The sequence below is a fragment of the Pestalotiopsis fici genome, assembly GCF_000516985.1.
Source record: "Pestalotiopsis fici W106-1 unplaced genomic scaffold PFICI_Scf_9, whole genome shotgun sequence".
Taxonomy (NCBI): domain Eukaryota; kingdom Fungi; phylum Ascomycota; class Sordariomycetes; order Amphisphaeriales; family Sporocadaceae; genus Pestalotiopsis; species Pestalotiopsis fici.
This window is the reverse complement of record NW_006917099.1, coordinates 1,862,730-1,878,304: the sequence shown is the minus strand read 5'-3', so window position 1 is coordinate 1,878,304 and position 15,575 is coordinate 1,862,730. Positions and strand designations below refer to the sequence as shown.

The following is a 15,575-nucleotide window of genomic DNA, read 5'->3' as shown; positions in this document are numbered from 1 at the left end:
GAATGAGTCTTCGACGTCATTCTGCGACTCGCCGGGTTCACACGCCCGACCAAATTATTTGAACGGGTGGATAAATCCAATAGACACTCTGATCTCTCGATGGGCTCCGTATACCAAGTTCGTGGTCTGATGCAGATAGCACGCGTGGTGAAGCCAGCCGATGGCATCGTGCTCAAGTTCACAATTGATCAAAAGGCAGGGTGAGACCGTTGAGATCGTGAAATCGGAGCATAGTGTCATCGCGACGTAAAGTTGGCGAGCTGGCATTTGAACTATCAAAGTGTATTTCCTTTTTGGACAACTTTAGTCTTCCACGACAATCAAAGCTCTTTTTACAGAAAAAAAAATCTTTGATTAGTACTTTGGATAGCAAGTTCTTTTCTAAAATAAGAATCAATTGCTTTTCATCAAAACACCATCTGGTTGCAGAGAAATAAAGATACAATATAAACGTAAGCCAGTGACGTGTCAACCTGGATAAATCAGAGACAGCACAAGATTGCGAATCAGGATAACAAGGCCTTACTCAATCAAATTGACGCTTGACACCGCACATTATAGATGGAACCCAAGGACGGTCGAATAATTGCTGTTGCAACTGCTATTTCATAGCTATGCTCGTGAGCTCTACGATCCGACAGCGTCTTTTTGTCGCAGGGCAGTTGAACCGCTGGTTTTGTGGCAGCAAACGTGGAAGTTTTTCTAGACTTTAGTGGGTACCTAGTACGACACAGGGCACTGATAGCGCCTGTCTTTGCCTAAATCCCCATTTCCGGGGTAAGGATTAACGCAGATTAGCTTTTCGAGATCGGTTCTTTGAGCCTATTTTTATGAGAGCTAATATTCGGGCTGTGTCCACTTTTTTATCCGGGCTGTGTGTCACCTAATTCCATAGCCATATTTTTCTATTTTAACGGCTCGAAAAAAAAAGAAAAAAAAAATAATAGACAAATGGATCCTGATTTAGAGTTAATCGTCGCTGTTTTTTTTTTCCAGCTGGTGCTGGCGTAGAAGATTGTATTGTGTGGTTTATGGTAGATGCTACGTATCGTCCAGGCCTAAGTCCCATTAGAGACCAAGTATGTACGTAAGCCACTTCCTTTTATTCATATACCTCTCTCAAATCAAAATAGATATAAATAAAATTTGGTATATATTATTATATATTAATAAAATCTCTGTTATCCAAATTTGAGCTTAATGCGATCGAGGCTTGGAAAGTTATTAGGGAAAGTATCTTGTTAGCACTGCCCGGATAAAAAAGTACACACTGCCCGAATAATAAGTCTCATTTTTATCGACTCCACGCCTCGCATCTGCAGCTCGCACCCGCCCCCACATCTCCAGCGCTCGCACCCTCTCATCGCATTTGATTTCGTTAGCGGGATCCTTCGCTCTCAAACAGAGATTAAAGACAGAATCCTGCGAAACGATTCTATTGGACTGAACATGTCAAAGGACAAAGACTATCTCTCCCTAGTGGATTCGAGAGGAGCTGAATGATTGCTTGTACAGAGCCCGTCTCGATCAACACCTTTTTTCCTATTAATGCTACACAATGCCGTCGGTGCGGGCACGGCCGATCACTGGGCCTCCATCACTATTCCTCTCCAACCCAACTTGTGGTTCAGGCCAAGAGACCCACCATGCGGCGCTTTACACCATGGCTCATTCTTCTACGTGTGGCGTGCTTGCTTCCCGGCACCTATGCAGACACCATAGCCGCTGACAATGTAACCGCGGATCTATCCAGCCTGCAGACGTGGTGGCACGAAAATGGCGAGATCAATTATGAGACTCCAGTTCAAGAGGGCAATGTCCGGCAATCGCATGTCTATTCTGCGTGGGTAAAATCAACTGTAGATACCTCAAACACTTAGTAGGATTTCCTTGGTAATTTGCGCTGCAACGGCCATTATTAACCTCAGTCTTCAGCTACAACACGTTCGTGTACGAGACCATCCCTCGAAATGGCCAAGGCAATATCATCATCCCTGGTGATCCTACCTCCACCACTACCGCCGACGATGCTGTTACGATAGAAGCCGATATTTGGATTACAATGGCCTGGACGCAATTTCTGTATTCATCGGACACATGGGTCAAAGTCACCCGTCGCGGAGATAACCCATCAGTGGCAAGCAACGTAGTGATTCGTCCAACAAACCTCGACTTGACGGTCACGGATGACGGGGCTGGCAATGTATACATACTTGTACCGTATAGTGCCCAAGGACTCAGATTCTCGGTCGAGTTCAAGGACAATCTGTACGACTACCATGACAGCTGTGCGACGACGACTTGTGACTTTGTCCAGAACTGGCACTCGGATGGACCGAATTATGTTTCGTCGTTCACCGATAAAAACCCCATCATGGGGACTGAGCCGCATGATGCTCTTCTCATCTTTGCTAGCCCGTTCCCATCTGATGATCTGGTGCCAGATCAAACAGCAGCGACAACCTATATCGTACACCCTGGAGACGTCCCAGATCTTAGTTCCATCAGCAATGAAGTAGTGTATTTCATGCCTGGAGTGCACTACATGCCAGCAACCACTCACGCGACACTGTCAAGTTCTGTCAATTGGGTCTATTTGTCTCCCGGCGCCTATGTCAAAGGCGCGATGCAATTCACCACAGAAGCGACCTTGATAAAAGCAACAGGCCACGGCGTGCTGTCTGGCGAGAGATATGTCTACCAGGCCAATACGGCTGAGAACTACACCAACACAAAGAGCAACAGTGATTCCCTACGTATGTGGACCGGAGACAGTACCGACAACGTACAGCAAACCTTCTTGCTCGCCGGACCAACAACAAATGCCCCCCCGTTCAACTCCATTGATTTCAAGGGAGACTTGACCACCATCTCCATTCGCCAGTTTGACTACAAGCAAGTTGGTGCCTACTTTGGCCAGACAGACGGGACGACATTGTACAAGGGCTCCACTGTTCGCGATACTTTCTACCACTCCGGAGACGATACGATCAAAACCTATGGATCAAACGTATTGGTTGAGAATGTCGTTGTCTGGAAGGGCAAGACTGCCCCCATCATTCAGTATGGTTGGGCATCCCGAAACATACACAACATTACTGTCAATGGTGTAAACGTCATCCACATGAGATACAGCAGCAATGGCTCGCACCCCAGTATTATTGGAGCTAACCAAGTCTATGACATCTCCGAGTCTCTGTCGAATAATGCAGATCTGTCAAAGATAATGTCAAATGTCTATTTTGGCAATATCAGAGCAGAAGGTATAGGAGGCAACTTGATGCGGATCTGCCCATTATCGAATTACAAGAACTTTACTCTGGAGAACATCAGTCTCGAAGCTTTTAGTGTAAAGACAAACGGTATCTATAAGAGTGAATTGCCACTCTTTACGGATTCCACAGGGACCGTGGCAGCATTGGAGGGGTTTGTCATTAAGAATTTCTCAATCAACGGCACCCGCATCACGCAGGCTGCTGGTAATTACGGCCCCAGCAGTCTTGGAGCCCTCCACATTGCCTCTACATATCTCACGAATGGCAATGTGACAATTATTTGAGCAAGGGTGGTAAACAATTAATAGATTGGATAGTCCTTCTGAAAGTGGTATCTCAACTTCCGTGGCTTCCCCGCGTTTCTTGTGCCTATAAGAGAGGCAATGCTGATAGGTGGAACAGTGGTATCGAGATTTTGGGGCACATGAATCCGGGCCTCAACATCGCTTATACTAAACCCATAATGACTTATGGAGAAATTGCCACCTCACAGAAAAATGGCTTTGGAAAGTCAATAACATTACAAATAAAGTCTTGGATCAGGATCTCGTGCTGTTATTCGGGCCCGAGACAGGTACGGATCCTCTTAAATCCTATACTAGGCCTTTTGAATGGGAGCCGTGATCCGCCAATCATCTCAACAAAGGAGCTCTTCCATGGAAGATATTTATAGTCACAACGGCCCATAATGGAAAAACTGTGGGGCACGACCGAGCTCTATTTACCAAGGCAGAACAGGATACACAGTAGTCCTGGTCCGGTGGCGGTGTGCTCAGTTATATAGTGGCACATTGAAACGTGGCTGTGGAAATTCCCCTTGAACAATTGTTTTGACCCATTCCATGAAAATATCGGGCCTCTGAAACTACTTTTGGCTGTTTACAAAAATGGAGCTTCCTTCGTTCTCACCAAAACGGCGAGTTTCTGACACACAAGCGAGGCGGGTCTTGAATACACCCGCGCAAGGGCCACTCATTTCGCATTGTTATTTCGCAAGATCACCGACGCTTACAGAACAGTGGAGCAATTTAGCTCAGCTATTCACACCTCTCAGAACCAATTGATCATGACTCGGGGGCCGCGATCTTCATTTCGACTCAATTGATCATACGATCCTACTATCTTTATACTAGCCAAGCCCTTGATATATCACTCTTATTGTCAACTCTGTCTCTATGGTGCATATTATGGAATAATTTACTTCTTTCGACCCTCCACTTATGCCTGCGACACAAAACTCCCATCGGCATTTGTTCGAAAACATTTAAAGATCATCAAAATCGTTGAAAAGTTTTCCTCCCTGCTCTCGAGCACTCGAAAACCTCAATAAGCCGGCATAAAGAACCGAATCATTCGTCCCTTGGTATAAAACGTAATCTGGCTTTCCACCTGTCATACACCCGGAAGTCAAGATGGGTGGTTTTCACCGACATGCACCTGACGACTTCCTAGCCCCCCTCACGACACATAATCTTCAGCGTCTCGAGAAAAGTCTTACCATTCCATCCGAGCTTTCATCCGCACACGTGGGACCTCCAGCTGTAAGAAAGAACCAACATCGGACAAATCAGCACTGCAAAAGGACCGCCGACCATTGCCAGCCACGTGGTCATGTTGACCCGCTGGATCCAAACCAGCAAGTCCGCTGCAACGTTATGGAAGTAATGCCATCCAGGCAGAATGAAAGGCGGCGTCCGAGCCACGGACTCAGTGCTGGATCAATAGACGCAAAGAAAGGGTCTTCCAAAATCTTTTACACCACAACATCACTCCATGATGGACTTTGGGATCCTGAGCTCAAGGTAGTTCCCTCTGCTAGGTCCTCAAACACCAGCCGTAGTGTACAACATCTCAGTACTTGGAAGCAACTACCAGCCTTGCCCCAGGTAACTTATCTGGCGGAAGCTACTCCAGGTCCATCGGCGTCCGCCTGGCATGGTGACCAATTTGATACATTACGAAACGACACTGCGGACAGAACACCCGACTCTCAGATTCACCCGAAGCAAATACAAATTTCCTCGAGGTCCTCTCGCAGCGCTTCATTATCTGATCACGACAAAGATCTAAGACTGCTTTCAATTGCGTTGATGACGGTCGACAATGGATTCGAGGATCAGTGGGTAAGTAATTTCAAATATCATCATCTACCCGTTCTGGGTTATCTCATGAGCACACCTTCCCCAACACGGTGCTATAATAGAGCAACTCGGACATAATACTCAAAAGAGCTACTCGAGACTTGTTCATCATGTCGAGAAAGGCAATTACTGACACGCATTGTTGTAGTGGTTTCAGGGGCCCAAGGAGCAAATTGACTGGTGGTCCAGGGGTTGGGGAAACGAGACCAACTCGACCTTGCCTCATAATGTGGCGTCGGCTGTTGAGTTGCCTGTAGATGCAGACACGCATATGCGAGATCTATCTAGCATCAGCAGCCAGCAAGCATTTCCTAACGACCTTGTCTCGCCTCTGTCGGACTCGGGTACTTTATAATAAATCAATAATCAAGAGAATGGCATCAGGATATCCTTCTCTTATAGGCAGCGAACATATTACCATCGGCTGCACTGCAGACTCATGGAGGCAGGGTCACATACCTCGAAGTGATTAAAAGGCTTATTTAGTTTAATTAAGCAAGAGCGGCTTCATTTCATAACCGCGGCGTAAATATATTAATAGGCGGGTTAATTATTAGTCTTGTTGCTCATTCAGTGAATTAGAAGTTTCAGTTCTACTTTATATATCCCAAATGTGTTGATTGACTATGTGTACAAAAAACGGGTCTTGAATCATATTACAACCTTGACAACCAGCTATTCTGCGTCTCTCTCGCCGTGTCCATTGGCCGATTCGTCTGCCCTGGTGGCGACAAGCCGACTCAAGCCCGTCACCGTAGTCCCTCCCAAAATATCAAATACGGCAATGTCAACATTGTAGTCTTTCCGCATCCAGTTGCGCAGCTCTACCGCCATCAAGGAGTCAACCCCGTAGCTAGAAACAGGCCTGCCTATATCCACGTCGCTCAATTCAACGTCCAAACCCCGAGCTAATTTATCTCTGAGGGCATCAATGACGGCATGATACTTTTCCTCAAACGACGTGGCTGCCCGGAACCGAGCACTTGCGCTCTGAGTTTCGGGTACCGAGTTCAGGGAACCGCCTCCGCCATTGATTCTACTAGGGTCAACTCGGAACCCATCAAACAGGGGATAATGCATGGATGGCGGGATGCTCTCGCCATGACGGTCCAGGTCGGCTGGAATCACCGCGCCAACCAGCAATTGATTGCGGCCATGGGAAGAGCTCGATGAGTCCGGTGCCGACATTGAGTGCCGGGCCGGGTCGCAAAAGTGATCCAGGACCGCAATCAGGTCCGTGGCGCCGACGCCGGCAATATCCTGAGCACCCTCCCATTTCCGCCGGTAGTCTTCGCGCTCGCTGACGATACCGGCATCGAGCAGCCATCCAAGATCCAGCGAGACCGAGGTACCCTGGTACGCCTTGGAGGCAGTACGAGCTCTGGCCAAGGCGTCTTGGAAACTACAGCCGGCGGCATAGTTGCTTTGACCCATAGCACCGTAGATGCCTACCAGCGAAGACAACATGATAAAGAAGTCCACGTCAGGAGCCAGAAGATTGTGCAGGTTTAAGCTCGATTGTACCTTGGATTGAATAGTCCTACTCCACTGGTCGTGTGTCATGTTGCTGAAAATCGCATCTTGAAGTGCCATTGCGGAGTTGATGCATCCCTTGATTGGAGCATGAGGCATGAAATCTGTGTGTTCTCTCAGGACCTTTGAGAATTCGGCGGCCGAGGAGACGTCACATTTTGGCGTTGCTATGTAAATGTCCTGACCCCTTAGTCGGGCCACGAGGTCCGAGGCGGCTTGGGATGAGGCGCCGGAGCGTGAAGGGACGAGAAAGTTTCTGGCGCCTTTGGATACCATCCAGTCGATTATCACACGGCCCAAGCCTCCGAGACCTCCGACAATGACATATGTGGCATCAGATTCAAAGCGCCACTCGCTTCTCTGAACAAGGAATGTCTGTCATGTGTCAGTGTGGTCAAATGTATTGGGCTACTTCTCACTTACAGTCACTTGGTCATTCCCTGTCTTGGTGATGATGATGCGGCCAGTGCTGCTTCCACTTTGCATGAATCTGAGAGCCTTTTCAGTCTCTCCAATCGGATACAAGTGCAAAGGCTTTGGCACTTGCAGTGAGCCCTTGGCAACAAGCTCCATTGTACTGGCCAGAAGTTGTCTTCCCAGCGCAGGGTTTGCCTTGACAATCGACACCAGATCCACAGCGGCAAAGGTGACGTTCTTGGCAAATATACCCATTGGGAGCGAGGCGTTGGCCATGATGTCAACTTTGCCAATTTCAATGAATCGTCCAAAAGGTGCGATGCATTCCCAGCTAGCTTGCAGGCCTTCCCCGGCGAGAGAGTTTAGAATGACATCGACTCCTTGCCCATTTGTTGTGCGTGCAATACCTTGCGCAAAGGACGTGTCGCGGCTTTGGAAGATGCGGGTTTCTGGTATGTTGAACTCTTTTTGAAGAAACTGCTTCTTCTCGTCCGAGCCAACGGTGGCATAAATTCTATTGAGGGTTAGTAACAAAGGACATGACGTGCGGACCGGGAATTAACTCACTCTGCCCCAATCATTGTGGCGATACTCATTGCCATTTGCCCCGTAGCACCGGCGGCCGAATGAATCAACACCTTCTCGCCCTTTTGCAATCTAGCAAGATTGACCAGACCATGCCAAGCTGTCATGCCAGGATTGACATGTGAAACTGCGTCAATACTTGACAAGTTGTCGGGAATCTTGAATACAAACTGCATTTTGCTTCGGGGACGAGTTTTGATTGAGCCGAATGTACCCAGAACAACTCGTTCGCCGGGCTTGAAATGTTTCGAGCTTTCAGAGCCCACCCGGGTGACAATGCCTGCGCATTCCCATCCAAGATGCTTTCCATTGCCGACCTTGCCAAGAGCACTAAAGACATCTCGGAAGCTCACTGGCCATGCCTCGGCGTCAATCTCCACGTCATCATCGGCAAGGTCGTCATTGTAAGATGGGTCCTCAACAAAGCGTAGCGAATCCAACATGCCAGGCTTTTCGATTTCAAGGGCCAACATTGGCCCGGTTGACCAATCCTGGATCTGCTCGTGTGGTCGTGCGTGAGACTCGCGCTCGTCGTCAAGCTGCTTCTCATACGCTAGGCGCCCAATCGTAATGTGTCCATCCTGGACAGCGAACTCGACTTCAGGGCTGTTGAGAGACTCGTCCTTGGCAAAGCAAGAATCGAGAATTTTGGCAACGAAAGTGGCCATATCTTTTATCTCATAGTTCTGTGCTTGATCGATGATGAGAGAGACGATGCGTTTATGGCTCTCCTCGGAACGAATAGTTCGCAAGGCTCCAGTCGCAATCCCACTCCGCGGATCGAATGGCAAAGAGCCAGCAGTCTTGCTCGATTGGGAGATATCTCCTGCACCTCCGCCAACCCACAAAAGGTTCTTGGAGCCCTGAATGAGCCACTGGAATCTTTTAAAGTCTTGCTCACTGAGATCGGCAAAGCGGGGACTTCCGACGTCAATGAGACATACAACGACGTCGCCAGGCGATGCCGTCCATTCAGGACCAATGGTGGCAAAGTTGACAACAATTTGCTCGATATCGCCCAGCAGGCCAAGCTCTGTCGCCAGGGAAGTTTGACAAGCTGATTCTTGGTCATTGACAGTGATGAGACGGCGTTGTGCTCGGGGAGCACCGACTGGCTTGCCCTGAGTCGGCAAGTCGTCTTGTGCATCAGACGCTCGCGACACCATAATTGTGCTAATGTGGTACGCGTCATCCTCGAAATCCTTCAAAGCAAGGCCGATTCCCTGGAAGCCATTATCCTTGAGCACGCGATTCCAGTGCTCTTGGGTTACCAGTGGTCCGTTTTGTCGCCATTTCTCCGCGGAGAGCCACCATCCCTCTAGCGTGCCAAACGCGATGTTGACACAAGCGACCTGTGCAGAGGTAATCTCTTGCAACACTAGATGGCCTCCTGGCTTCAACAATTTTCGGAGATGGCGCAACGACTTTGAAATGCTTGATGTTGCGTGCAGGACGCTGCCGGCAAAAATAATATCGTAGCTCCCAGCTTCTAGCCCGCCCTGCTCTCCGCCCGCGTCATGTTCAACGTTCCACGGCTTGAATGACATTCTTGCAAGGTGATCTTTGAACTCGGTTTGGGCATTTGCAAAGAAGGATGTGGAGATATCTGTAAAGACATACTCTTCGAATGCTGTGCCTCCTCTCTCCTTCTCAATGCCGTGTAGAGTGGAGAGAATGTGTCGCGTAAAGCTTCCCGTGCCTGCGCCCACCTCCAGAATTCTCAGTCTAGGATTCTCGTGAGCAGCCAAGCTGATAAAAGTCTGGAAACCGCCGGAGAGCATGTGGCTGCCGTACACATTGGTGTAGAATGCCTTGGCGGCACCCGTTCCAAACATGAGCTCTAGTGGATCGGTTTCCTTGCGGAGAATGGATGGCAGGGCGCGAGCAATGGCAGGGAAGAGGTGCCACTGAGGGTATTCAACCTCGCATTCTTGCAAAAGGGCCTCTAGCGCCGCGGGGCTGAGGTCCTTGTCGTTGGCTGCTTCTGCGCTTTGGTTTGTGCCTTGCCATCTCAGAGAGTCGATATATTTGCTGAAATAGGATGGGAGGTCGCTGAGACAAGACTCCGGCACTGTGTGCAGAGCTGATTTTGCCGCTGACCGTAGAGCCAACTCGACTTTGGGAAAAAAGGCCGCCATCTTATTGCATTCCGAGTCATAATTATTCAAGCGCTCAGATGTTGTGTCACAAATGTTTTGCAGTTGCCCCGGTGCGAGCGAACTGAGCCTTGGCTTCCAGTCAATGCTATACAGAAGCCGCCTGTCCACCAGCTCATCCTCGGGCTGATCAGGTCGAGAGATCTCGGTGCACTGAACTCCTTCCACGGAACACAACGGCGTGTCATCATCTGCCAATGCCCAAAAATTCATAGACGGGTTCCCGTCATCGGCAGCTCCTGCTAATGCACTTGCGACGTGCACCGCATTAGTCATCTTGGACCAAATTCTGTTCGACAGCCAGACCTTTTCGATCCGCCGGGGAATCATGGTCGAAGTACCCTTGAGCCCTTTTGGTGCTGTGGCCAGCAAGACCTGCAAGATTCCATCAAGGATTCCTGGGTGAACAGGACTATCACCTGCTGTCTCGTGGGCAGCGGGGTCCCAGTTGACTTTTCCAGCGGCTGACATTTGTCCGACTGGATCATATATCGTGTCACTCACCACTGTGAACGACGGACCATAGCGGAACCCGTACTTGAGGAAGCGTTTGTAAAATGTTCGCACGTCGAGCGGCTGGGTGCAATGGGAGCGAATCTCTCGTGATCGCCGGCGCATTTTCTCGTCCTCCAACTTGCGCTCGTATGCAGACAGACTTGTGGCTTCCTCTTCAAAGAGCACCTGGATTTGGCCCGTACATGTGTTGGTTACACGACCGTCGCTGTGACTAAAGATGCGAAATTGAAACCATGTTGATTCCTTTCCGTCTGCTGGCTGGTGTTGGTCGAGATGGACCTCCATCTCCACGGCGTCTCGAGCTGTGCGGCCAACCCGAAGCGGAGAGAGTAGCTCCACATTTTTATAGTTGAAACCGGAGATTTTACGGTTTTTACTTGCAACTACATCTCGTGCAGCTTCCAAGGCAATGACGAGACTCCCAGTCCCTGGAACCACGAGCGTGCCAGTTACCTGAAATAGAAGCATGAGCCACATTGCTCGACAATGCGATAAATAGGAGGGCCATGCCAGCAGTATATGCATCGTATGGTCCGTAGGATACGGTATACAGTTAAGGGGCACTTACGTGGTGTTCACCTAGCCATGCAGCATTCTCGACGCAAAGCAAGTTCCTCCATCTTGGCCTCAACGGATTCCAGTCATGTGTTCGACGGCCAAGCAAGAATCCTCCAGAACCCTCCCGCAGTCTCCAATCCTTGCTCAGGCGAGATTCGTCCCAGTACCTCCGGCTGTGGTCAAAGGGGTAGGCTGGACAATCGATCAAGTAAGGGGTTTTGCCCTGATCTTGGCCGTTTGCTGCGGTGACAGAGACAGGATATCCGAGACAGAATAGGCTGCCGACCAAGTGCAACGTGGACTGCAACGGTGAAGCTGAGCGTTGCAGCAGAGCATGATAACGAAGTTGTGGGGCTGTCTGTTTTATAGGTCGCCGGAGAGCCGCGTGAGGGCCAATCTCAATCAAGTCAGTCAGTACCAGTGGTTCGCTTGTGCTGTCGGAAAGTTTTGCAGTCGTCTGGGTCGTCAGGGCTTTCAAGGCCCCAGCGAATTGCACTGTGGATACCAGATTGTCAACCCAATACTGCGGCGATGCCAACGTGTCTGACTGCACCGGCTTCCCGCTCACTGAGCTTATCATGCGGATACCAGATTGTTTTCCAGCTTCCAGCGGGCCGATCTTGCTTGCATACTCCTGCGCGATAGCACGCATGGCAGGAGAGTGGTAGGCAAGTCCAGTGTTGAGCTTTTGAGCAAAGACGCCTCTCTTGTCGAGGTCAGCCTTCACAGTGTCGATCAGGTCTGCTGGTCCCGCCAGCGTGACATTCTTGGGGCTGTTGACACAAGCCAGGCAGACCGAGGCCTCATCCGGTGCACTGAGTCCTAGGTTCTCCAAGTAAGTGGGCACCTCATCCTCGGAAAGATTGGCTGATAGCATGGCACCGGGAGTCCCAGATATATGGAGTTGTCGAGCCAATTGTCCAGCCAGCTTGCCCCTCAAGTATGCCACTTTACAAGTGTCGTGATGCGATAATGCCCCTGACGTGTATGCAGCAGCAATCTCTCCGCTCGAGTGGCCCACAACGGCCGCAGGAAGGATATTGAAACTCCGGAGGAGATCCACCAGGGCAATTTGTAGCGCCGTGCAAAGCGGCTGGCTGTACTCGGGTGTGGCAATTTTCTCTTGATCTTTTATGGCATCTACTCAAAAGTTAGCACCAGACCTTCACTTGAGACATAATTATAGCTTTAGGTCGAGTGCGATGGAGTAATTTGAACTCACCAAGAAGAGACCATTCACTTCCTAGACTGTTAAAGATCTCATCGGACTTTTGTAGGCTTTTTGCAAAGATGGGGTAATGCAATAACTCTAGTCCCATGCCAGCGTACTGTGCTCCTTGACCTGTAAAGACAAATGCGATATCAGTCTTGCCGAGGTTGACGCGTAGTGGCTTCGCTGTTGGCAGCTTCGTTATTGTAGCAGAGTCCTCATCTATGGCTTCGGGACCTGGAGCAACGAGGTCATCTTCCAGTACTGCAAAAGACCTCCACGACATGATGCTTCTTCGCGCAGCCAAAGTGTACGCGAGCTGCGCAAGCTTCCGGGGTCGACCGGTAATGTGTTTGGTATAGTACTCTGCGTACGATTGGAGCATGCGTTGAATAGCAGGTTCATCTACCGCGCTCCACACTAGTAGTTGGGGCACTGAAGTGGCCGACGCATCAACGCCATGGATCGCGCCGTTGACAGCGGAATGTGACGAGCGGGTGAGCCCGTTGAGGCCGGATGGCACAAGCTCAGGAACATCAGTGGAATGATGAAAACCTTGCAGGTTGTTTGATCGCATGTAATGGACAGCATCGTCGAGAATGGCGTGCGCATTAGCTCCGCCAAAACCAAAAGAGTTGATTGAAATGCGACGTACGCCCGGCTCAGGCCACGGGGTTATCGCCGTCGGGATCTAAAAGATGAAATAAAGCAGTCAGCCAAATGCGTTCGACTGTAGTCACAGTCTCATTCGTTCAAGAATGGCGTCTACCTTGATATTATGGGTAGCAGCGTCAATAGCAGGGTTCAAGCTTTCAAAGAGTGCCTGTGGAGGGATTATTCCTCGTTCAAGCATCATGATAGCCTTGATGACACCTGCTGGGCCGCTAGATCCTTCAAGATGGCCTATATTTGCCTTTATTGAGCCCCTGGGATTCTGGTTAGTGCCTGGTCAGAGTGCAGGGCTTCGATGAGTACATACAAGTACAGCGGCTCATCGGGGGACCGCTCCGCCCCGAATGTTCTTCCACATGCCCTTGCCTCAAGCGGATCACCCATGGGCGTGCCGGTGCCTGGGCAAGCTGTCAGTCTTGGGACTTTGAGACATTGCAAGGAGAACCAAAGAAAAAGAAGAAATCAAGACAGCGATTGCTGCCAATGTCACTCACCATGTGCTTCAACGTATCTAGTCTTTTTCAGATCTAGACCAGCTTTCGCATATGTATGCCTGATCAGCTCAATCTGAGCATCGCTGCTTGGTTGGGTAAGTCCAGGGGTCCTGCCATCTTGGTTCGAGGCGGTCCCTCGCACGATGGCGCGCACAACATCTCCGTCATTAACGGCTTGCCGCAAAGGCTTCAAGTACAGTGCTGCGACGCCTTCGCCCCTGCCGTAACCATTGGCCCGGGAATCAAAACTGTAGCAACAGCCGTCAGGGGAAAGAAAGTTTAGATTTGCAAGATGCAGGGATGCTTCTGGGGTCAACAGAGTGCTGGATCCAAATACCAGAGCCTAAATGTCATTAGCGTTATTGTCAACGAATGAGGGGATCCAAGTTGGCAGAGGACTGAAGCCTCTGCTTCCAGAGAGGATAAATGAGCCATACCGCCTTTGCATTTCCGGAAAGGATACTCTGACATGCTAGATCCAATGCAGTCAAACCACTTGAGCAAGCCGTGTCAACATGAACACTGGGTCCGCGAAGATCAAAGAACCAGCTGATCTTGTTTGGCAGCAAGCTTGCTGCATTCCCCGTGATACTCATTCGTGGGACCATCTCGGCATCCTTGGACGACATGAGCGTCCAGTCATCTGCCATGGACGCACCGTATACAGCCGTCAGACTTCCACGAAGGTCTTCCATTGGTATACCAGCTAGATCAAAGACATGAACGGTCAGTCGGGGGCAACCATTGAGTTTGATAATGGGATCATCCTACCGCTCTCAAATGTGTGATATGCCACTTCCAATGCTTGACGCTGCCTGGGACTCATCGAGGCAGCCTCCTTGGGCGTTATGGAGAAGAAGGGGGCATCAAACACACCCGGATCTTCTTTCATGAAGTGTGCATAGTGGCTGGGTAGCTGTGGAAATTTAGGAATCAGCATCCAGTATCACGGCGCAAAGTGCACAAGAGAGATGTGACAGGGCTGGCCCTCAACGACAGAACAACTCACTGTATTTGGATTCTTCGACCCATTGTCGTGGAATGCATCTGGATTGGATCGAGACGCCGGCCATTTTGTTTTGACATTCAGTCCCTTCTCCATGATATTCCATAGGCCGGACTCGTCGATAGCATCCTGGGGCATCCGAAAGGAAAACCCAGTGATTGCAATGGGCTCTGTAGGGTGTTTGACTTCCATGATGGTAAATCGAGGCAGTATTGTCACTGTATGTCACCGATCTAATGTCGAGATAGAGTAGCAAGAAGTGGCCTTGGCCATAAATCATTAGAATGGCGAGATGGCCACACTTTCTATAAGTTGTCAGCAACCATGATAACCGCCAAATTTTAGATATCTGAAAATGATTGACGAGGTACATGTTACATTTGTTATACTCAAAATAGACTAGAAGAAAATGCAATTTTTCACAGTTGTTTATTACGGGCGCCTGTTGCTCAGCGTATGTGCATCACTAACAACACCGAAAAATAGGCCCTTTCCTGAGCTTGCAACAGTACTTCCTTGATCCGATTGTTACTCTCGTCAGATGATTGCAGGGCAGTGCCAACTCGGTTAGTACATATATCACAATGTGTCTGGGGAGGCCCAAAAAGGTAAGTTCTCCGTAAAGTTGCTCGCATCCTTGTCGCGAATCTGTACCACTGCAAAATTGAATGGAACGTGCCGACACGAAGGATCCGAATCCCAGGAATGACTGCAGGTCTAGACAATATTATTCACGATGACAACGCCTGATTGATGCAAAGAGTATTTTGCAGTGCTACTGCAGGTGAACCGGCATAGGACTTCTCCAAGAGGATGCAGGATGCTCCCACACAGTAATCCTGAATCTAAGCGAGACCCGATACATGAATAGATTGACGTGTTCAAGCCAGAAACTCCACATTTACAAGGATAAATGTCATTCAATATTCATGAGTTGGATATTTCATGTCTCCACCATTACATTTATTTAGCTATACGATATACAGCAACAAAGCAAGCAATAGGCACCGCA

At 49.5% G+C, this 15,575-nt stretch overlaps 3 protein-coding genes across 3 annotated transcripts; 2 read left to right on the top strand and 1 right to left on the bottom strand.

Annotated features, from left to right (window-relative positions):
* Positions 1–1,646: 1,646 nt before the first annotated feature.
* Positions 1,647–3,559, top strand: PFICI_11986 (uncharacterized protein; the record flags this gene model as incomplete). Its single annotated transcript, XM_007840567.1, has 2 exons — positions 1,647–1,879; positions 1,936–3,559. The coding sequence occupies 2 exons, from the start codon at positions 1,647–1,649 to the stop codon at positions 3,557–3,559; spliced, it is 1,857 nt and encodes a 618-aa protein (XP_007838758.1).
* A 1,128-nt stretch (positions 3,560–4,687) lies between these two features.
* PFICI_11985 (uncharacterized protein) lies at positions 4,688–5,771 on the top strand (the record flags this gene model as incomplete). The annotated part of the gene is made up of 2 exons (XM_007840566.1): positions 4,688–5,398; positions 5,565–5,771. 2 exons carry the CDS (start codon positions 4,688–4,690, stop codon positions 5,769–5,771), a joined length of 918 nt encoding a protein of 305 aa, XP_007838757.1.
* A 320-nt stretch (positions 5,772–6,091) lies between these two features.
* Positions 6,092–14,755, bottom strand: PFICI_11984 (uncharacterized protein; the record flags this gene model as incomplete). Its single annotated transcript, XM_007840565.1, has 11 exons — positions 6,092–7,324; positions 7,373–7,880; positions 7,934–11,076; positions 11,192–12,324; positions 12,404–13,082; positions 13,161–13,317; positions 13,371–13,461; positions 13,558–13,900; positions 13,995–14,263; positions 14,329–14,473; positions 14,567–14,755. 11 exons carry the CDS (start codon positions 14,753–14,755, stop codon positions 6,092–6,094), a joined length of 7,890 nt encoding a protein of 2,629 aa, XP_007838756.1.
* Between the last annotated feature and the right edge of the window lie 820 nt (positions 14,756–15,575).